Below are 23,146 nucleotides of genomic sequence, written 5' to 3'. Positions count from 1 at the left end.
ATCGTCTACCCTTCCAGTATTGCAAAAGGCAGGACTTAGAAAATCGTGGCTGAACTTCTGTATAATATCTCCCAGTCTAAAACAAACGTTGTTTAGGGTGGCAAATTTGTATTTTTTATTATTTTTTCAGTTTTTACAGAGAATATTTCCGTTTTTTGCAATATGTAAGTATTGTTATAGTTACTACAACAATTTTACAAGGTTGTGTAAATAATAAAGCATGATGTTTTATATAAATAGCAATAAAATGTATGTATGGGTGAAGTAAGGTTAGAATTTATTTGATTTTTAGAAATTTTAGATTTTATTTTATTTTTTTTAGATTTTATACTAATTAAAAAGTCTTGAGATTCGGGAAAACCTTACTTTTCAACGTGTTTACAATCTTTGTTTGGAAAGTGATCATCATAACACTGAATATAGCCGCAGTTGGCCGTGACGTCACACTCCGGCCGTCTATTGAAACACGTTCAACTCACCTGCTCCGGTAGGTAGGTAGTTATTCCTATTCTCCGTTCGACACACCGAGAATGACCACTAATGGAATTCTACTACTGGCAGTAGTACTGCCAGTGAGGGTATAAAAACATTCTGTTAAATACATAGGCGTAGTCTATGTCTATACGATAAGAGTATATTATCGGTAACATAAAGAAGCAGTGGCGGCGCCTGGTGTAAAATATTGGGGGTGCACACATAATGTTAACGTATAAAAAGACCTTGAGACCCTATTTCCGTAGGTAAAGGTTTTTGAGTGTCTTCAAATTGTAAAAATCAAAGGACCTTATTAAAAATTACAATAAATAATGTATTTTATTGACTTAAAATTATAATTTAGTGTTTAAATGTTACAAGCAAGTTTTGTAACGAAAGTCAGTCGCCTGTTATTTTTTAGATAAATTATTCACAAACAAATTCAGTAAAATTTGGAATTTCTTGAATCATTTTTTTTTATTGAAAACATTGCGAGTGCAGTTAATCGATCCTGGCCCATAGCTATTCTAAGGAAAGTTTTGATACGTTTCAATGCAGAGAGACATCGTTCTGTTTCTGCAGTTGTCACTGGCATCGTAACAAGTACATAATTGGAGAATTCCAATCTGGAATTCCAACTGGATAGTTAAAATCGTATCTTCTATTTTATTCATTATGCTTCCTCTTCTCCAAATATGTGCTTCACACCTACACAATTTGTAAGTTTTTACACAAATCTCCATTTTAAATAATCATTTATAATCCCGACGTTTGCACTTTGGTACATTCTTAATTAACAAATTTGGTTTCGGCATTTTTAATTTTTCTTCTAAATATAATGAAGAAAATTTAATTGATTTTAAATATTCCACGCTAACATTTACGTCCACAAATCCTTCCATTCTTAAAATAGTTCCGAAATTCGAACTTCATGAAAGCAAAATTTAAACATACGTGTGCCGTGCACGTTGAAAACATCAAAGATCATGCCTTAAGATCACATCCAACTTGTGATCCTGTGGCCATCTAAACTTGTGGGCTAGAGCGGGTAGCGGGGTGGGTGGTGAGTTGTATTTTGTCGGATGAAAAGTCATTGGTATCCGCTGTGAGCTCGTACGTAGAGGGGATATTTACAAATTCTCGAGCGCCAGTAGTGGCAAGTCTGTAAACGTTTACCGGAAATTTGACATAAATGTCAAAGTGATTAATGTAAAATTAAAATTAAAAACATTAATTATAAAAAATATTAGTTGGTCAAAGCTGTGGTATATATTTTTACCTTAAATATACTTACGTTTTAAATACTGAATTTAAGTTTTTTTAATGTTCCGTAATATGTAATTATAATTTAATCTAAAAATCTTAGCGCCATCTACACGATAATTGTGAAAGTATCCGAAGTAAGAAATTCATATTTTATCAATAGAACGTCAAAATGATTAGCAAAATCTTCAAAAAATCGATTACAATTTAATTAATTTTTTGCGTTGTAAATGTTAAGCGATAACAATTAAATAATAAATTTAAAAATTACCGGTGAAAGATAATTCCAGTAATCCGCTAGGAGCGCCACCAGCGAAGCTCAGAGCGTATAGGAACCACTGTGAGAGCGGTGAACGCGGGGTTCTGTCTAAGGCCTCACATCCGTGAACTTTCTCCTTTGAAATAGAATAAAAATAATTAAATGTTACCTATTAGATACTTATAAACTCCTTGGATCCGTTATTTCGAATTTCAATTACTGTATAGTTAGATTAAAATGTTATTTATAGAATGATAAATATTACATATATGAATGTTGGTGTGAAAATAATTTTGGGGGTTCACGTGCACATGTGCACTTATGGAGAAACCGCCACTGTAAAGAAGTAGATTACATTTATAAGTTGTTCCTTTAAATTTGCCGGTATGTTTAGTTATGATTTTTAGATTTTGCCATTTAGTCAACCAGGAAATTAAATATCAGTCTTCAAAATTGTGTTTGTTTTCTATATGGCATTATTTTTTTTTCAGAGAGGAAATCGAATTTTTATTGGCCTGCTGCGAAACCAACCACGATGGCAAAATCGATTACGTCGATTTCATCGATCGATTCCACGAACCAGCAAAAGAAATCGGTTTCAACTTGGCAGTTCTGTTGACGAACTTGGCGGAACATATGCCCAACGAGCCGAGATTGGCCAGATTCTTAGAAACGGCTGGTTCTGTTCTCAACTATTTCGAGCCCTTCTTGGGTCGCATCGAAATTTTGGGCGGTAGCAAACGTATCGAACGAGTCTATTTCGAAATTAAGGAGTCGAATATTGAACAATGGGAAAAACCACAAATTAAGGTAAATTTTCTTTTTATGTCTAATTATTACATTCTCTCTCTTTATAAATAAATATTTCTATGCCATTATAAATTATGTAATTGGAAATATATTTCTACCACTGCTTCCAATTTGGCAGCCAAAACGTATCTCGTAGAAGGTTTTTTATCTACTATATTTCATGGAAATTAACCACAATTTAATGGGAATTTAACAAAAAAAAAAAAAAAACAAAGCTCCGAGCGAAAACACTCAATTCAGATTTCGAAACGGATTGGTAATACGAGATGCTCTTTTTGCCTTCAATCTTAACTTAAAGATGCAGAAATATGAATAGTGATGTATATGTATATTTTGTTGATTATTGAAAAACATTTGACTGCGTTAACCATCAAACAACTAGAATTGACTAACAAGAATTATTCGAATTATCTCAAAAGTATATCGGTACTAAACAGCAACAATTGAAATAGAGCACAGAAGACAGGGTTGCGTCTTGTCTTCGGAATCTTTATTCAGAGAAGCATTAGACGAGGTTCAAGGTTAACTCAAGAATAACGGAACCAATGTAGATACCATCTGGTACGCTGATGACACCGTCCTAGCAAGCAATGCACAAAAATTGCAGAATATAACAAATGCAGTAATTCGTCATGACGACATGTTCAGGTCAATAAGTGTTTGTTAATTCGACTCTCAACAAACATACGAATGTATAGATATTTTAAAATACTATTTTTTATTTCACATTATTTGTAACTTCTTAATATTTATCTTGTGTTTAGGAATCCAAACGAGCCTTCTTCTACTCCATAGTCACAGAAGGTGGAGACAAGGAAAAACTAGAAGCCTTCATCAACTTCTGCGAGGACGCCATCTTTGAAATGCAGCATGCCAGTGGGTTAATGGCAGTGGAAGACTCCGGAGGTGGAGGCTCAACGAGATCTACCAGTTACAGTTACATGCATCAAGAGGACGACGAGAAAATGACCAAAAATCCAATCCAACGAGGATACCAGGCAGTTAAAGAAGGAATCTCATTTGGTTTATCTACTTTAAGTCCGTCAAATATCAAACATAAGATCTCGGAGATGCAGCAAATGACGTTTACTGAATTGTTTATTGGATTCTTCAAGATGATCTTCTTTGCATTCTATTACTCCGGTTTTGGCGTGGCTGTGGTTATAAGATATCTGCTAGGTTAGTATACAATACCTAAATTTCTTTTTAATGGGGAACTTGCATAAAAATTATATTCCAGAAATATTACTGATAAACGTTATTTAATGCTGGTAAAAGAACCCCAGTTTACAAAAAAACTCATATTTTATTATTATGAAATAAATATAAGCAATTAAAAACTGCAGAATTTAAATTAGTCTTTCAACGGGCGGAATCGGTTGTGACGTCAAACCGCTCGTTGGTTGTCCGTATAAACGGGTGAAAGCGATGTACCTATGATTAATTTATGATTAATAAAACCACTTGCACTACGATATTAGTTTGGTTTGTTTTTATTAAATTACTTTTACTGTGTTTGACCTTGACCAATCCCTAGATAGATGCATTTGGGAATCTGATGTAATTGTGAAACAAAACAAAATAAATATTACTTGCATATATTTTATTCAACATAATATATTATATTGCAAATAGTGAAATAGTAATAAGATGAAATATCAGGTTCCTACCAACCATTTCCTTAAAAACATATTTTTCTAAAACTAAACAACTGAATGGGTCCGCTGAATAACATTGTAAGCGCCACATTGCTTGTTTTTGAGAAGTCTAAGAAAAAGCTTTAAAATTGTGATAATGGTGTGTTTATACATTTTAAGGGTGAGTAATACAGTTTGTACTTTGTATTTACAAACTATATTACTAAATCTTAAAATGTTTAAGTTTGTTATTGTTATAATTTTAAAACTTCTTTTTCGATTTATAGTGTAGGAAACAAAGGTTGAACCTTGCAAAATGGACACAAGTCCGGTTTTATTTTTTTTCTGGTATATCAAGGGGTGCTTATTATAAGACTAACTTTTTCTGAAAAAATTTCGCCCCGGAACCTCCCTTTTCACCCCTTTAAAGGGGGTAATTTGTGGTTTTTGCGGAACGTAGCCCTCCCTGTAACTTTTACAAAAAATTTCTTTTATAGAAATATGAAGAGGACTATATTTTCTACGATTTATTTCCGACATTATCTCTCTATCATCCACCGTTTAGCGGGGGTGGCGGCTTAAAGTTGATAAGTTTAAAAAAAAAATGTTTTTAAAAAAATATGTTTTTCCCTAACTGTAACGGAAATTAAGAAGAAATCCTGCGGCAATTATTCACAAATAATTGACTGATTTTTTGGTATAGGTTTCACTTAAGGGTAATTGCCCTTTTTTTAATTACAGGGTGTTACATTTTAAAAAACCTCTTTTTATACCATCTGAACCGTTTATGCTAGAGTAAAAAGACTTTCAGCGATTACCCATGTACTGGTGCTATTTACAAATTTGTATAATGCACCCCCATTTTTTCCCCGGAACCACCCCAAAAAAAAAAGAAGAATTAATAAATAAATTGATTTTCTTGGAATCCTTCACACACAATGCCCTTTATTAATATGCTTCATATATCATTTTGTGCACGTTATTATTACTCATGCATGGATACCAAAAGCAATTTCCTAGTGCAACCTTTGTAGCAAAAAAAAAATAAATAAAATGGGGGGTTGAAAATTTTTTTTTGTTTTTTGCTTTTTGATCCATATGGGCATATGCTTCATCAATAGTGCTTTTCAAAAATATATATGGTTATTGCAACATCTCTGCGAAAACCACCCCTATCCTTGAAATATACTGCAGAAACTACCTCTATCCCTTGGCGAGCATGTTTTTACGATTTTCTCATTACCTATGTATTCTTTTTAAACAAAACTTATACAAGGTTAAAGACCACTATTTACTCTAAAAATTATGTCGTATTCATTTTTTCGTATAAGCAACCGTTACGGCACAGTGGCGCCGTAAACCTCATATATGCTTTGACGGGCTCCAGTTTTTGTTTTTTTTTCGTCATCTGTTCCTTTTATCGATAAAGTACTTATGCAAAATAAAACAACACAGTGTAGCCTACAAATTATGACTTATGCACATTCTACATTCTTTGCTTCCCAAAGCCACAGTGGTGGCCCAAAATAAATTTTTGCATATTTTCGCCACCTACATGCATTTTATTGCATTAATGCTACCTTAACAGCACAATATTTACCCTTAGGTGGTCGTTACGCAGTGGCGGATCCAGGTAGGGGTGATGGGGGTGATCACCTCCCCCCTCTCTCAAACCAAGTGATATTATATTCAAAGATTATAAAAATATTCATTTATTTTTATAGAGATTTAACCAATTGGCACTCCCCTCTTAACGATTCTGGATCCGCCACTGTCGCTAAAGCATAAAAAGTCATTCTTATAAAAATAATATTAATATAATATAAGTATTTCTATAAAAATAAATGAATATTTTTATAATCTTCAAATATAATATCACTTGGTTTGAGAGGGGTGGGGGTGATCGCCCCCTTCACCCCTCCCTAGATCCGCCACTGCTTAGCGACCACTTAGGGGTGAATATTGTGCTATTAAGGTAGCATTAACGCAATAAAATGTGTGTAGGTGGCAAAATATGAAAAAATTTATTTTGGGCCACCACTGTAGCTTTGGGGAACAAAGAATGTAAAATGTGCATAGGTCATGATTTGTAGGTTACACTGTGTTGTTTTATTTTACATAAGTACTTTATCAATAAAACAAACAGATGACGAAAAAATAAACAAAAACTGGAGCCCGTCAAAGCATATATGAGGTTTACGGCGCCACTGTGCTGTAACGGTTGCTTAAACGAAAAAAATGAATAGGACCTAATTTTTAGAGTAAATAGTGGTCTTTAACCTTGTGTAAGTTTTGTTTAAAAAAAATGAATAGGTAATGAGAAAATCGTAAAAACATGCTGGATAAGGTATAGGGGTAGTTTCTGCAGTATATTTTCAAGGATAGGGGTGGTTTGCGCAGGGATGTTGCAATAACCATAAATATTTTTGAAAAGCACTATTGATGAAGCATATGCCCATATGGATCAAAAAGCAAAAAACAAAAAAAAAAATTTCAACCCCCCATTTTATTTATTGTTTTTGGCTACAGGGGTTGTACTAGGAAATCGCTTTTAGTGTCCATGCATGGGTAATAATAACTTGCACAAAATGATATATGAAGCATATTAATGAAGGGCATTGTGTGTGAAGGATTCTAAGAAAATCACTTTATTTATTAATTCTTCTTTTTTTTGGGTGGTTCCGGGGAAAAAATGGGGGTGCATTATACAAATTTGTAAATAACACCAGTACGTGGGTAATCGCTGAAAGTCTTTTTACTCTAGCATAAACGGTTCAGATGGTATAAAAAGGGGTTTTTTAAAATGTAACACCCTGTAATTAAAAAAAGGGCAATTACCCTAAAGTGAAACCTATACCAAAAAATCAATCATCTATTTGTGAATAATTTCCGCAGCATTTCTTTTTAATTTCCGTTACATTTAGGGAAAAATATATTTTTTTTAAAAACATATTTTTTAAAAACTTGTCAACTTTGGGGCGCCACCCTTGCTAAACGGTGGATGATAGAGAGATGCTGTTGGAAATAAATCGTAGAAAATATAGTCCTCTTCATATTTCTATAAAAGAAATTTTTTGTAGAAGGTACAGGAAGGGCTACGTTCTGCAAAAACCATAAATTATCCCCTTTAAAGGGGTGAAAAGGGGGGTTCCGGGGCGAAATTTTTTCAGAAAAAGTTAGTCTTATAATAAGCACCCTTTGATATGCCAGAAAAAAAATAAAACCGGACTTGTGTCCATTTTGCAAGGTTCAACCTCTGTTTCCTACACTATTAATAAAATGAGTGATGTGGCGCTTACAATGTTGTTCGGCAGACACATTCAACTATCTACCTACAACTTATAAAAATAAAAATACAAAAAGTTACTGTCGTTTACTACATTTATTGCTTATATTTTATTCAGCACTAGCCATTTTACCTATCGCCATACGATGGGAGATTCAATCAAGTGCCATCTACAGTTACTTCACTTATTTTTTTTTTCAAAATTTTAGGAGTAACAATCAGTCAGTAGAATTAAAAATTAAATTTTTCGGATAATAAACGTCTTGCATGTAAAACAAGTGAATATAAAGTTACATGAAGCTTTAAACTATTTTAAATTTTAATAAAATTATTGTATTCGATTTTAATAGTATATTATGTAACGAGCATTTACTGATGGTCATTATGAAGTGAGTATGAGGGATATGAAACGAGCCGCCTAGTTGCGAGTTTTGTATAGAGTATGAGTTTCGTATAGAGTACGAGCTTCATAATGATAATTAAATGCAAGTTGTATACACGATTTTTTCTATGATTATTCATAATAAAAATATATTCAAATTTATTAATTTTGTAACGAAAACAAATTAAGTAGTTTGACAGTTTGTTTACATATTGAGAACTGTCAAAGCGTATGTATTTGACTCGCCAAAGTTTTTTCACTTCACCGGGCATTAAAGTATACTCACTACTTCCATTATCACTTTCACGATCACTACTTTGCATGCTTAGAGTAGTTTCAGAAATATTTGTCACATAACTAGTTGATGGCTTCATTTCTATGTTGACTGGAATAATTTTTATTGGCAATAACCCCACTGGAGTTTACATTGAACACCTTTAGTCCTAACACTAGGACGGGTTTGTGAAGAGACATCCCTTTTCGAAACTTCAATGTCATTTGTTTCCAGCTGAATTTCCATATGGTGAATGGTCTTACTACTACATGCAACTATCTCCAAATTCTCTTAAATACAAACTGGATCTTGTGGCACCAAAGAAATAGCTTCATCAACAATTATTTTTGCAGTTCTCTTAATACCTGCTGCCCTGGGATGATTTTCAAAAGATGTTTTCCTATTTTTCTGGCAATCCAATATATGAGGCACTACATTTGTTTTCATTTTTTTCTGAGCACCCATTAACTTGTATTTAACATAGCTATCCATGTCTTCTTCAAGCTAGAATAAATAAATAAATAACTAAGCCATATAAAAATATGTGTTATCATGAATAAATATGTGATAATAGTAACAATTAAAAACAAAAGGTTCTTTGTAATACAATGATAATACTATAGTAAACATTACTGCATTGTGTAGCAAAGAAATAAATATAAAATACCTAAATGTGCATAATGATATGTTTAGATTATTAGATGTAGTCTGATTTATACTCACATTAAAATGATCCTCACCTACGTGGCCTATAGTTTTCTGTGAAATATCTTTCTCATTTTTTCTGCATGTCTAACCATTTTAAAAAGATTTTAAAACACGTTTTTGATCTTGAGGCACACGAATAAATAGCTTTCTGGGCGTTTTATAAGTGGTATTGGAACACATACAATATTTTTGTAATATTGATTTTGTGTTGCTTCCATTATTATTATCAATATTATTGATATATTTATAATAAATTAGGGATTCCAATGAACTGTCAGTGGTGGTCGGTGGATGGCTAAACTGACATGCCCATAGACATAGTTAAGGGGGGTGGTCATGGCGTATCTAATGTTTACATTGAATATTGACAAATTTGTAAAGAATATCCTGTTTGGTTTTGTTTTTTTGTTAATTGTGTAGCAAAATTTGTGAAATATTGTGATAGCAAATTAAATATGAAGTGGTTTAAACATTGGATACGCCTATGGATGACAGTTTCGCCATCCAGCAGCCACGTGATTTGGAATGCCTAATTATCCCGGAGCCCGGAACAAAATCTAACCTTCAAAACACAATGTTTTACAGTTGACAGTTTGTGGCAACAGTGTTGCCAGTTCGTTGTTCTATTGTCCTGGAACGAGCAGCGTGACTTCACATAGCTCTTCCTGTTGTTTAAAATGGATAGCTGGCGATCACAACTTTAAATGTGCATTGTAAATTAAATATTGCGATTTGAGGGTTGATATTTGGTATGCGTTGTTTCTATATGTAGACAAATATAATAAATAAATAAAAAAAAATTGTCAAGTTCCCTATTGTTATATGTGTTGTGTGTTGAGCAAGATAAAAAATGCTTGGGTTAGTAATTTAATTTCTAATAGTTTTAAATATATATATTTAATAAGGCAGTTTTTGGCTTATTCTTCTGCGACCTTTTAAGATCTATTGAGATTCTCTAATACTAGATTACCTTCTGTAGCTTCACTCTTTTTAAAAGGTCTAATAGCTTCGAGACTGAACATTCCATGTAGCTCTTTGCTGGTGGCTTTTCTTCTCCTAATGTAAAAAACCGCTCATTTGCCAGGCTGTCGCACTGTGTAGACCTGTGTTCTATAATGAACTGTTTCGCCTGTCTTTATCCTGGCGAATTCCTCCACCATCCCAGAAATTTTTGATCTACCCACTTTCTTGCAGTCGTTCTCGTTATTGCCTTTGCAACGCCGCAGAAGGGTTCGTTCCCGTCCAATGAATGGCCTGGATGAGCTTTGCTTGGCCATTTCATCTTCTTTTTCATTGGCCTTATGATCCTCGTGCCCTGGTATCCCGGCTTTTGTAACTGTACTACGGTCTACTAGTTCTTCTACAGCATTAAGTGTCTTAAGCGCTGCCTGGATATTTAAGAAGATGGCAATGAGCGGTGCCTAGTTGGATTGCCATTATTTCCATCTGTAAAATTATGACATCCTTAGATAGACGTACCTGGAGAAATGTATACCTTGCTTTGTCTCTACAATGTGCTACACTGTGCCCCTACACCCTCCGATTTGGGCCATCAGTGTACCAGGTAGATTCCGCTTGTATGGGTACAGCAGTCTTCCAGGTTTCACTGCCTGGTATATTAATTTTGAATTTATTGTCAAAGCTTTATCTTGTCGCTGTTACATCGAGGGTTGCTCCATTACGATATCTGCTTTTAGCTGCTCGATTATCGATAGGTCATTTTGGGAATGAGCCCCCATTTTGCCCCCAATTCTTACCACACACCCTTCTACAACTGCCCAAAGACATAGCAGCCTTCTATGTGGTTTTCAGTATGTAAGTATTCCTGTAATAGTGCATTATATGGATTAAATCGGAAACTTTTATCTAGTCGTCGCATTTATTGAAAATTCAGACTAAGCTGTAAACTTATTTGGATTACATATTCAAAGATTTGATCTTCGTTTTTCAGGAATTTTAATGTCATTAATGAAGGGTCCGGCCGTTGAAGAACCCGTCGTTGAACAAGTCGAGGAAGAGAAATCAGCTCCATTGCGAGTATTACCGTCTCTACCTTCCACAGAGGAACAAAATACGCAGATGCAAGCGTTCGGCATGGATATAACGAAAGAAGACGACGGACAGTACAAGATGGCTCCTCACGAATCACCTCCAGGAAGCCAACCGTCTTCTGGGGAAGGAGAAACCACTCCTGAAGAAGCTGGTGAGCATCCAGAAACAGAAACGCCTCCCGAACAACAGCCTATGTCATTGTCGGATCTTTTAGGGTAAGTATTAGTTTGTCTTTAGAAATGCTAGCAAACTTGTGTGTTTAATTAAAGCTATAAGTATAAATATAGTCACAAATGACTTGGATAAAAAAAAAGAATGCTTGGATGGACAATGTGGAGTTCGAATTCGGGGGAGAAACTATTAACAACATCAGATCTGCAGATGATATTGCGATCATGGATGAAAGTATCGAAGATCTTCAATTCCTTATAGATCGAGTCAGTAGCACTAGAGAATGCTCCAATAACCGACTTAGCATAAATACATCAAAGATAAAGTTACTTGTGGTTAGTTAACAAACAACAAGTTGGTCAGTAATGAGCCGATTACAAAAATTAACCATTTTAAATATGTACCTAGAATATTGGATAAACGAGATACTAAATTCCGATGAAGAAATTAAAACTCGTATAGACAGACATAATGTACAGACAGACAAACTCATCTATAGTGTACATTTCTCAGCTAAATTAAAAACTAGCATTCAAGTTACTAAAATGTTATGTGTATCCTGTACTACTATATGGATGTGAAACCTGGATCAAGAAGGTTAATATGATGAACAAATTAGAAGCTTTCGAGATGTGATCAATGGTCGAAATATCATGGGTTCGATGCATTTCAAATTTAAAATTTTAAACAGAATAGGTCAAGGCGAAGGTGACTTGACGAAGTTTGAGGCGATAAACTACCCCAGAGAATTGAAATAATATTCGAGAATAATATTTCAATCAACTATGATAGCTATCGTCTACCCTAGACTAGCTCAATCTCCCAAGTTGTGAGTCCACCTTGTCCTAATCAAAAACATGAACAATGAAAATCCAGAATGGAAGCAGACAAAACAGTATTTTTAACTAATCATGTTTATTGTTCATAAAGATATAATAAAAATATGACTTAGTAAATTACATTAACAAATATATTCAAATTCTTGCCAAAAACTAACAATTCTGGATTATACTTATGGCTTTTGGTAGCTGATGGTTACTTATTGATGTTGAATGGTACTGCTGTAGACTTCTTGTAGACCTGGGCAGATGTTGTGGCCCTGGGTCCCTGCAGCTGAAGGTGGTAGTTGTTGCAGCCTAGATTTCGTGGTCTCATTGTTGTCAGCTTTAGTGTCATCGCCGGCGATAGGGTTTTTTGAAGCTCCCAGAGGGAGGACGGTGATCTTATCCAAAAACTGTAACAGTATCAACAATCACATATCACAAATCACAACAAAAACACATATAAACAATCAAGAAGAAAAACCAAAATGTACCTTTGCCAAATAGTATTCAGAAACTAGTAGATGGCAAGAGTAAATTAAATGGAATTAAGATGAGGAGAATAGTTAAAATTTTGATATAAACGTGCATACATGTAAATTAAAAAGATATATTTAAAACTAAAATATCAGAACACATGGTCTGACATTGCAGGTTAGATATAAAAAATATTAGAAAAACTGTAAGATGTAGAAATGTAATTACAAGAAAAAATAATGATTTTCTTACCCCAAGAGAAAGATGATTTGAATAAAAGTGATTTAATTTTCCAATTACATGCCTATTTAAGAAGTAATTTTTCCCTTCCATTTTGTGTCTTCGGGTAGGAATGAAGTGACACTGTCATTGAGGACGACATTTGAAATGACGACCAAGTACTATGAAGTAGCAGGCATGTTCCGTATTGAAAGACAGTTACTTACAGAGTAAGAATGTACGGGGTACGTTCAGTATGTTCAATCGATGATTTAAATGAAAAGAGATATAGTAAATAGAAGATAATAAAAGAGGGTAATAAAAGAGGATAATAAGAGAGGGTAATAAAAGAGGATAATAAAAGACGGCACCAACGAGTTTTTAACGAAGAAAACTGGTAAAACAAATAGAAGAAAATTATTGTTAATGTTATTGTTAATTAAAGAAAATAAAGTAAAATAATTATTTAAAAATAAAATATCAAAGATGTGACGTTTGTAACGTTACAAGTTGATAAAAAAAGAGAAAACTTGAATATCTTGAGCATATAATGAGAGATAGCAGATACTGGATATTGCAGTTAATACTCAACGGAAAGATGGAGGGAAAAAGAGAAATTATTAGGAAGAAATATTCATGGCTCCGAAACCTTCGTCAATGGACTGGATTATCAGCAGATGAATTATTACATGCCTCGCAAGATCGAGAACAATATCGGCGAATTGTCATGGAAGCTTCCCGCGCCTAAAAATTGGACACGGTACTCAAAGAAGAAGAAAATAGTCACAAATCTCTAAAATCGTCAAGGTCATTTGTGCAAAATAGTTATATCTATTTTACTAGGTTTGACTGTTAGCAAAAGAGACACTCTAAAATATTAACTTTTGATGATTTAATAACACGGCGGAAATTCAAGTCCTACGGAAGTTAAATAATCTAGAATTAGTCCTTTTTCACAAAGTTTCTCTATCTTTTTAGTGGTGAACAGGCCAAACGAGCTCAGCAAGAAAAAGTCGAAGCGCAAGCAGCTCAACAAGCAGCTATGCAGGCCATCGAATCAGAAAACAAGCAAGTCCATCAAGTTGACACTTCAGCAATGTCTCAAATCAACTTCGCTTCGTATGGGCATAGGGCGGTTTCGTTCCTGGCTAGGAATTTCTACAGTCTAAAATATGTGGCGTTGGTTTTGGCTTTCTGTATCAACTTTATGCTTCTCTTCTATAAGGTAAGTTATGCAGATACCCTTTTTGTTTTAGAATTTCATACTTGTAAATAAGTCATTGTGAGAAATATTTATAATAATAATAATAATGGAGTTTATTCGTAGCAAATAAATTGTACATAACAAAATAAACTCAGTTTCTGAAGTTGTAGGTACAACTTGTGCGTGAGAGTAAATGAAGGAGATGTGCATTGTTATCAGTTAGTTCTGCGCAAACAATTAGGTACGCGAAAAAGTCGTAGCTCTTGTCAATATCCATTACTTCTATCAGACTACACGATTGTTGGTGATGTTAGTTTTCTTCTTCTTCATTTGCCGTGCTCGATTATCGAGCGTTGGTTATCAAATTGGCTATAGTAATTTTGTTCACGGCATCTAGGAAAAGGGATGTAGAGGATCTGTTAAACCAGTCTGCCAGGTTTCTAAACCTGGCAGATATACAGTATTTCTCATGATCATCTTTCAGTGCGTCACAGTTTTTCGATTTCTTTCTAACGCATTAAATTGTATGTGACAGAAAAAAAGGCACGTCGGTGATTACATTTCGTCGGTGACATTTTTATAACATTTATTCTAGTTATTCTGGTTGTCGATAGATGGCGCCATAATAAAAAAAATATTTTTTTTTAATTAGATAATAATATTACAAATATAATCTGTATAATTTATAAGACTATACAAATCAAAGAAAATACCATTTTATAAATGCAAGAAACACATTTGATTTGTTTTTATTCCAAATTGAAAATAAAATGTGACAACTGTCAGATTTAACTAAAATGTCATGTTAGAATAAATGTCATAAATGTGTATTATCACGGACTTACCCTTTTTCCTATCATTTGCTACGCACTGAAAAATGATCATGAAAAGGACAATACTTATATATACCTGTACTTCTTCGACCTGGCCCTTTTCTTCTGTCTACCTTGCCTTTTTTTACTTGACGAGTACTCAAGTTTAAGTATTCAATCTTAAATAACGGGAAAATTATGCATTTTATAAAATATACATGCTAAACACTTGTCAAAGTACTTCGGAATACCTATCGAATGGGCTCCAGAAGAAGTTAATAGCATTAAAATTACGCAAGTTGTGATGAAAATAAAAGAACCCTTTCGATTTTTTTTAGGAAAAAATGAAAAATAAAACGCCATTTCCACAAAAATTTAAATTTATAGTAATCCTTACTATAATTTCTTTATATTAGCATAAGTAATGATTTCAACATTTTTGACCGCTTTAAAATGCATATCTTAAAATAAAACGTATAATTTAAAAAAATCAGAATTTTTAAAATTATTGTATGTAATTTTCATTTTCTTTTGATAATAACTCCAAAAATACTCAATATACATAAAAAATAATACATAACCAAATTTTAGTTTTTTCTGTATTGAAGATTATACCGGTTTTACTATTTCTATAGGGTAAAAAATAACTGAGATAGAAACGTATAAAGCTTAAATTTTTCTGCGAGAACCATGTAACCGGGGCTATTTAACCTTTTATTTAAAAAAAAGTAAAGGGTTTTAAAGATTAAATTCAACACTGTTTAATAGCCCTTGGAATTAACTTTCAAATGGTTTTCAGTTGAACCTGATATAGTAAAAATTAACTGGTATAGTAAAATAGTAAAAAGTTATTTAAAAAACACAATAACATTTTTTGCAAAAATTTTTGAAAGATAAATTGTGAACAATTTTTGGAGCATAAATTTTAATGCAATCAAATTGTTCGGGGGCTCAGTTGATAGATATTTCTAAGTACTTTGACAAATGTTAAATAAGTTTATGTTATAAAATGCATCATTTTCACGATATTTAAGCTTGAATACTTAGATTTGGGTACTCGCCGAAAAAAATATACATTCAATTACCTATAACTCACTTTTAGTTAACACTAAAAGGTTTTTCTAGTAAGGAGTTTATTTCATTTTTTATGTTTTAATTTTGGTAATAATAACTTTTTTGTTAAAACTTATAGGTTATTTATCAAAAATCGAATAAAAACATGCATTTTTCTCACGAAAACTTAAAATCTTTGATCTTTAATAACTCAAAAAGATTTGATTTATTTTAATAACTTTTTATAACAAATTTTGCTTACAATTTGTCCCTTTATCGAAGTATGGGGCTATTTTTAAGAAAATAATTTTCACCCCCGAAAAGGGGTGGCATCCACCCCCATGGCAAAAGCGCAAATTCATGCAAATCGATAGAGGTTCAACGAAATCGGAGGTAATAGCTCATATCCACCTTCAGTGACTGCACTATTAGTGTAAATTTAAAATCCTCAGAAATATTGAGTAAAAACTGTTTTCCTGTAAAGTGAAGATGGCGCCTAATATGGCGGTGGGATTCAGTCGTGATTGTAAATTTACACTACTATTGACCACCCCCTAAAAGTTAGAACAATAAAATTTTGGAGTAGCTTGTAATTTGAAACCTGTAATTTGAAACTAACATTGTGCAATATTTTAGGTGTCCAGTCTAAATGAAGACTCCGGCAGTGGTAGCGGTAGTTCAGGCATTCCAGATATAATCGAAGGATCCGGCATCGAAGCCGGCAGCGGTCTAGATAGCGGAGAAGACGACGACGATTTACCGGAACTGGTCCACGTTGACGAAGATTTCTACTATATGGCGCATGTGATGCGGTTGGCGGCGATGTTACATTCGATAGTTTCTCTAGCTATGCTGATAGCGTATTACCATTTAAAGGTACCCTTAGCTATATTCAAACGAGAGAAGGAAATAGCCAGGAGATTGGAATTCGAAGGATTATATATCGCTGAACAGCCAGAGGACGATGATCTGAAGTCGCATTGGGATAAATTGGTTATTTCGGCAAAGTAAGTAGAAAAATATGTATTATAGCTTTCAGTTCATTTTACCATGTGTTTATATACTTCGCCCGTTCTTTGTCTGTCTCTTTGCCACTTTGTCCGGGAACAATCTTGTAATCGATTTTAAACATACTTCCCGACTAGTTAGATATCTGAAATTTTCAGAATAGCTCAGAACTCTGACAATGTAATATTCAACAGCTTTTATATGGATGCATTGAGTTTTATTTGGAATTTTAAGCCATTTTAAATTTTATATGGTATAATTAGTTCACACTTTTCTCAAAAGATGGCGTTACTAGTTTTCTCAATAGATGATTTCTCAATACATGGCGTTACTTTTTATGCCATGTAAAATTTTCTATTTCTATAGAGTCAATTGAATAAATATTTGTCAAACTTTTTGTTTGTAAAAATTAGTTATTGTTATTTACTGTTTGTAATGTATTTATTGTCCTCTTTATTTATACACAAAATCTTTGATGTAGCCATACGCTAAATAAAATAAATATGTAATAGTAAATATGTATAAGAATAAAAGAATTCTTAAAATTGCTTTAAACACAACCTAATTTTTTTATTACGTTTCAGGTCTTTCCCAGTAAACTATTGGGATAAATTCATAAAGAAGAAAGTTCGTCAGAAATACAGTGAGACGTACGACTTCGATTCAATTAGTAGTCTTTTGGGAATGGAGAAGACGTCGTTCCACCAACAGGAATCTGAAGAGAAGAAGAGTCTTCTATCATTGTAAGTAATGTAACTTAACAGTAAGAGGGCGTTCAAGTATTACGTAACGCAGTTTTTGAAGATTTTTGACCCCCCCTCCCCCATGTAACGCACCGTAACGTTTTTCTGTTCCCCCATCCCCCTACATAAACGTTACGTAACACCCAAGTGACCAGTTGTTGAGAAAAGTACTAGAAACTCGGTAAAATAACTTTGTTATTGTGTTAATCGCATTTGAGGTAATAACTTACAATAAACTAACAGTAAATAATAAACTTACAATAGCAATCTTTTATTACTAATTTTACATTTACATTTTACATTTTCCCTACTTGGCCCCATCCTTACATACATTTTTGGCTTCATCCTTTATTGTTCTTCTCCTTCTCACGCATTCTTCTATATACCTTTTTGTAATAAAATCTTAAAACAAAATAACATATTATTTATTATTTCAACATTTTATTTAAAATAAAATCGTATTCTGAAGAAAAATTAACATTAAAGTCATAGGTAGCTAGAAACACACGTGGTAGGTATGTAAAAAACAATTCAATAATAATTACAGTTACTTCTCCTCTGTCCATATGTTTGTTGGCCACGCAGACTCTTTCATCACATACATCCGGAGAGCAGACGAAGAGGGTTCTGGAAGTCTGGAATTAATAAGCCACTTGCATTAACTTCGTCTTTTTCGAGCCAATCGGCATCTTCAGATGATGTCTCATTACAGCGCACAATGCACATAAGCTCATTTGCCCTTTTGGCAGCAAGTCGCTGTGGTCGTACCCTACTTTCACAACGTTCTTGTGGAGTCTTGCCATGCACGTAATGACTGTGCATAAGCACACTGTTGTGAGATGTGAAATAGATCCCAAAGTTGTATATATTCTTTTCTTCAGCTTGCTTTGTACTGATGGAGAAAAGAATCGTAAGGCATCTGCTTAAACTCTTCTAGTGGATGCGAGAGATCAATGGATAACCACACAAGAAGTAGTGAGAACTTGCATGAGTCTTTGTCCAATTGGCTAGGTACTATGAGCCTGCTTAGGGTTTGAAGGATTGGGCAGGGTGGCGGCAGAAAACTCGGAAAACAGATTTTAATGCACTCCTCGAACGAGAACAGCAGGATTCGTCCACGCATTTAATTATGTACTTGCAAGAAATATTGTGATTTACGGACATGAGTGCTGTACCATGCCAGATTAGGTTCTGCTGCACCTTCTAGGCTATCTTCAAGCTTGGGCGTCCAGGTTATACTTTTTTTAAAGTGTTGAATGGCAATGTTCTTGACTTTTCGATAACATGGGTTTTCCTATGGCCCCACTGGTATCACGGTGGTAGATTGTGTCATCATAAAGAGTTTGAATGTAGAAAGTTTGAATCAGAAAGGTGTTTCAGAAAAAGGTAACACCGTCTCTAGCATAGGTAAAAAACTGAAAAATAATAATTGGGTTTGTTTAGTAAAAATTTTTGCATAACGAATAATATACGATACTGCCAGTAGTTTTGGCAAAATCGTAAAAAATGTATAAAACTTTTTGTTCTTCAACCCCTTGTATCGTGAAAACGCATGCCGCTACAAAAATTTTTTACTAAGCAAACCCCAATTATTTTTCAGTTTTTCACCTATCCTAGAGATGAAACCTACCTTCACCTATGTTCACCTATGTTCACCTATGAAACCTATGTTCACCTACCTTTTTTTGAAAAACCCTGTATATATAGCACTATGTATATATAAGGCACTTATGGAATAAAATTATTTCTGTCCTCGTTTTAAACAAATTTAAAGAACGCTGAGACCCGTAGATTTTTATATATAAATGTGCGCTTTTTAAACATAAATTTAAATGTACCAGATTCATGCGAGCTTACCATAGTCCATAAGCTTTATTTTTAATGGAACACCCTGTATATTTTTATATGTTTAAAATCTGCTTAACAACCCGATTTCATGGTCTACTATTATGAATAATACAGGGTGATCATTTAAAATTTTAATGTATGGAAACCACTTATAGAATAAAATAGTTAACTTGCACATAAAAATATTTTTGCACAAAATTGTTAATTTATGTTTAAAAATGATAAATTCAAAATATTACGTCTTAACAATTAATAGTGTACGTACAACAACTGATTATAATTCCGCGCCCGAAATTACCGTTTCAAACAACTTTAAAAGCGCGCGCTTGGGTCTGACGTCACCAACCATGATATTTAACCACTGTTCTCGTTTGGCTACTGCCTAGTGCCAGACGTGCACTCTGCAGATAATATCTTGTAAAGATTTTCATACATTCGTAATATTATTTTTAGTTTAGGAAAATACATTTTTATTTTACAACATAGGTATCTCAAATGAAAAATTATATTATAAAGTTTGAACAAAATTAAATACCTACATTAATATCATATTTCTTAAAAAATGTAAGTACATAGATACTACTAAAAAAGTACTTATAAAAAGAAAAAGAAAGAATGTTTTATTATAATATATAAATATATTTTGAGTATTTTCAGAAACTGCCTTTCGGTCCTTTTCCTAGACGAAGAGAAGGTAAATGCGTGGCCTAAGTGTCCTCTATTTGCTTTCTCCTATTTTCGTCGTCTCTACGTGATTATATATTGTAAAATCCGGAGATATGGGATGCAGCCAGAAAGCAGTTTATTAACGAAAAGTCTTAGATTTAAAATATTGTTTATTATATTTTTATTTCAATTATTCTAATTGTTTAAAAAGTAGTAAACTTTGTATCTGGGGCTTTTCGTTGTTTTCCTCGTAATACGAGAGATGTCGCTAGATTGCGTCTCAAAAGGTGGGTTCATTGCATCGCGATGGTTTGCCTTAAAAGAGGCAGAATGTTTATATTCCCTTCAGAGTTGTGACTGCATAAACTTCACTGATGATGCATAAGGATGCTGAAATAGTTGCTATATGGAGATGGTAGTCCAACTCTGAATCGAATATAAACAAAACCTGCCTTGAACCCTTTTTTATCTTTTTCATTTTACTCAGTTTTTGAGCATTTAGAAACTGTCTTTCGGTCCTTTTCCTAGACGAAGAGAAGGTAAATGCGTGGCCTAAGTGTCCTCTATTTGCTTTCTCCTATTTTCGTCGTCTCTACGTGATTATATATTGTAAAATCCGGAGATATGGGATGCAGCCAGAAAGCAGTTTATTAACGAAAAGTCTTAGATTTAAAATATTGTTTATTATATTTTTATTTCAATTATTCTAATTGTTTAAAAAGTAGTAAACTTTGTATCTGGGGCTTTTCGTTGTTTTCCTCGTAATACGAGAGATGTCGCTAGATTGCGTCTCAAAAGGTGGGTTCATTGCATCGCGATGGTTTGCCTTAAAAGAGGCAGAATGTTTATATTCCCTTCAGAGTTGTGACTGCATAAACTTCACTGATGATGCATAAGGATGCTGAAATAGTTGCTATATGCAGATGGTAGTCCAACTCTGAATCGAATATAAACAAAACCTGCCTTGAACCCTTTTTTATCTTTTTCATTTTACTCAGTTTTTGAGTATTTAGAAACTGTCTTTCGGTCCTTTTCCTAGACGAAGAGAAGGTAAATGCGTGGCCTAAGTGTCCTCTATTTGCTTTCTCCTATTTTTGTCGTCTCTACGTGATTATATATTGTAAAATCCGGAGATATGGGATGCAGCCAGAAAGCAGTTTATTAACGAAAAGTCTTAGATTTAAAATATTGTTTATTATATTTTTATTTCAATTATTCTAATTGTTTAAAAAGTAGTAAACTTTGTATCTGGGGTTTTTCGTTGTTTTCCTCGTAATACGAGAGATGTCGCTAGATTGCGTCTCAAAAGGTGGGTTCATTGCATCGCGATGGTTTACCTTAAAAGAGGCAGAATGTTTATATTCCCTTCAGAGTTGTGACTGCATAAACTTCACTGATGATGCATAAGGATGCTGAAATAGTTGCTATATGGAGATGGTAGTCCAACTCTGAATCTAATATAAACAAAACCTGCCTTGAACCCTTTTTTATCTTTTTCATTTTACTCAGTTTTTGAGTATTTAGAAACTGTCTTTCGGTCCTTTTCCTAGGCGAAGAGAAGGTAAATGCGTGGCCTAAGTGTCCTCTATTTGCTTTCTCCTATTTTTGTCGTCTCTACGTGATTATATATTGTAAAATCCGGAGATATGGGATGCAGCCAGAAAGCAGTTTATTAACGAAAAGTCTTAGATTTAAAATATTGTTTATTATATTTTTATTTCAATTATTCTAATTGTTTAAAAAGTAGTAAACTTTGTATCTGGGGTTTTTCGTTGTTTTCCTCGTAATACGAGAGATGTCGCTAGATTGCGTCTCAAAAGGTGGGTTCATTGCATCGCGATGGTTTACCTTAAAAGAGGCAGAATGTTTATATTCCCTTCAGAGTTGTGACTGCATAAACTTCACTGATGATGCATAAGGATGCTGAAATAGTTGCTATATGGAGATGGTAGTCCAACTCTGAATCGAATATAAACAAAACCTGCCTTGAACCCTTTTTTATATAAATATATATTTAGTTCAAAATATGAATTTCATTCTCACATAAAGCAATAAAAAATAATTTATGGATGAAACTTTATTTTATCAAATTTTTATTCCATTTATTTTTAATAATTATCAGATCCAAATAGATGCGGGAAAATATTTACACTCCAAAAGTCTTGTGCTATACTAATCAAACTGTCGATAAGATCTGCGTCCTATTCTATCCAAATATAAGTAAATTTTGAATTATTTTTAAAGTGTGTATCTGGTACGCAAAATCAACACTTTTTTCAAATAGAAACATTATTTGCAACTGTACTTTTGCATTGTACATTGTAACATTGGTTATTTGGTTGTCTATTGGTTATTAAATGTTCCACATATATGTACTTCTGGTCGTAATATTTTGTAATAAACAAAACTAAAACCTATAATTTATAAATATTTTAAATTCATAACAAAGAAGAAAGAAAATAAAAATAACTTAAAAATAAACAAAACTTTTAGTAATAAAAGTCAGAGTAACTAAAAACTATTGTTATAAACAATTTAAACGTGTTTATTAATAATACTTATAATAGGTACCTACTTATTTGCCTCCTCGCATTTCTCCAATAGAATAAATTTCACTGCTTTTTATAAAATTTGCCACCATGAAGACATCAACTACTGTAGATTGTCAGATTAACTTTTTGAAAAACCCTAGTCAGTCATATGATACATTTAAAAACTCTACTTTATAAAGTAGCACTCAAAATGATCAATTTCAGTTTGAAACTAAATATACTCATTATGGAACTATACAAGAACACAAATACCTTGGAATTTCCAATTAAATATTATGATTAAAATGGAATTAATACAATCCCCAAAACAACCTTTTTTTGAACTTTTATTTACAATCAACTTCTACATGAGAGTTTTAAGTAAATGTGAATGAATTTGTAAATAATTTCGAAATATCTTAGCGGCTTTGTTGTCGACTCATAGAAA

At 33.2% G+C, this 23,146-nt stretch overlaps 1 protein-coding gene across 7 annotated transcripts in view; it reads left to right on the top strand.

Moving 5' to 3' along the window:
* The window catches only part of LOC126891831 (ryanodine receptor), a 285,318-nt gene that overhangs the window by 224,393 nt on the left and 37,779 nt on the right, over positions 1-23,146 (top strand). For all 7 annotated transcript variants that reach the window (XM_050661137.1, XM_050661140.1, XM_050661136.1 and 4 more), the window contains 6 exons: positions 2,488-2,806; positions 3,571-3,985; positions 11,045-11,360; positions 13,812-14,058; positions 16,539-16,909; positions 17,495-17,653. In XM_050661137.1, coding sequence (XP_050517094.1) covers positions 2,488-2,806; positions 3,571-3,985; positions 11,045-11,360; positions 13,812-14,058; positions 16,539-16,909; positions 17,495-17,653 — 1,827 coding nt within the window. The remainder of the gene's footprint in view (positions 1-2,487; positions 2,807-3,570; positions 3,986-11,044; positions 11,361-13,811; positions 14,059-16,538; positions 16,910-17,494; positions 17,654-23,146) is intronic.

This window comes from Diabrotica virgifera, chromosome 9 (genome assembly GCF_917563875.1).
Source record: "Diabrotica virgifera virgifera chromosome 9, PGI_DIABVI_V3a".
Taxonomy (NCBI): domain Eukaryota; kingdom Metazoa; phylum Arthropoda; class Insecta; order Coleoptera; family Chrysomelidae; genus Diabrotica; species Diabrotica virgifera.
Note: the sequence above shows the minus strand (reverse complement) of the source record. Positions and strands in the feature narration are given on the sequence as shown.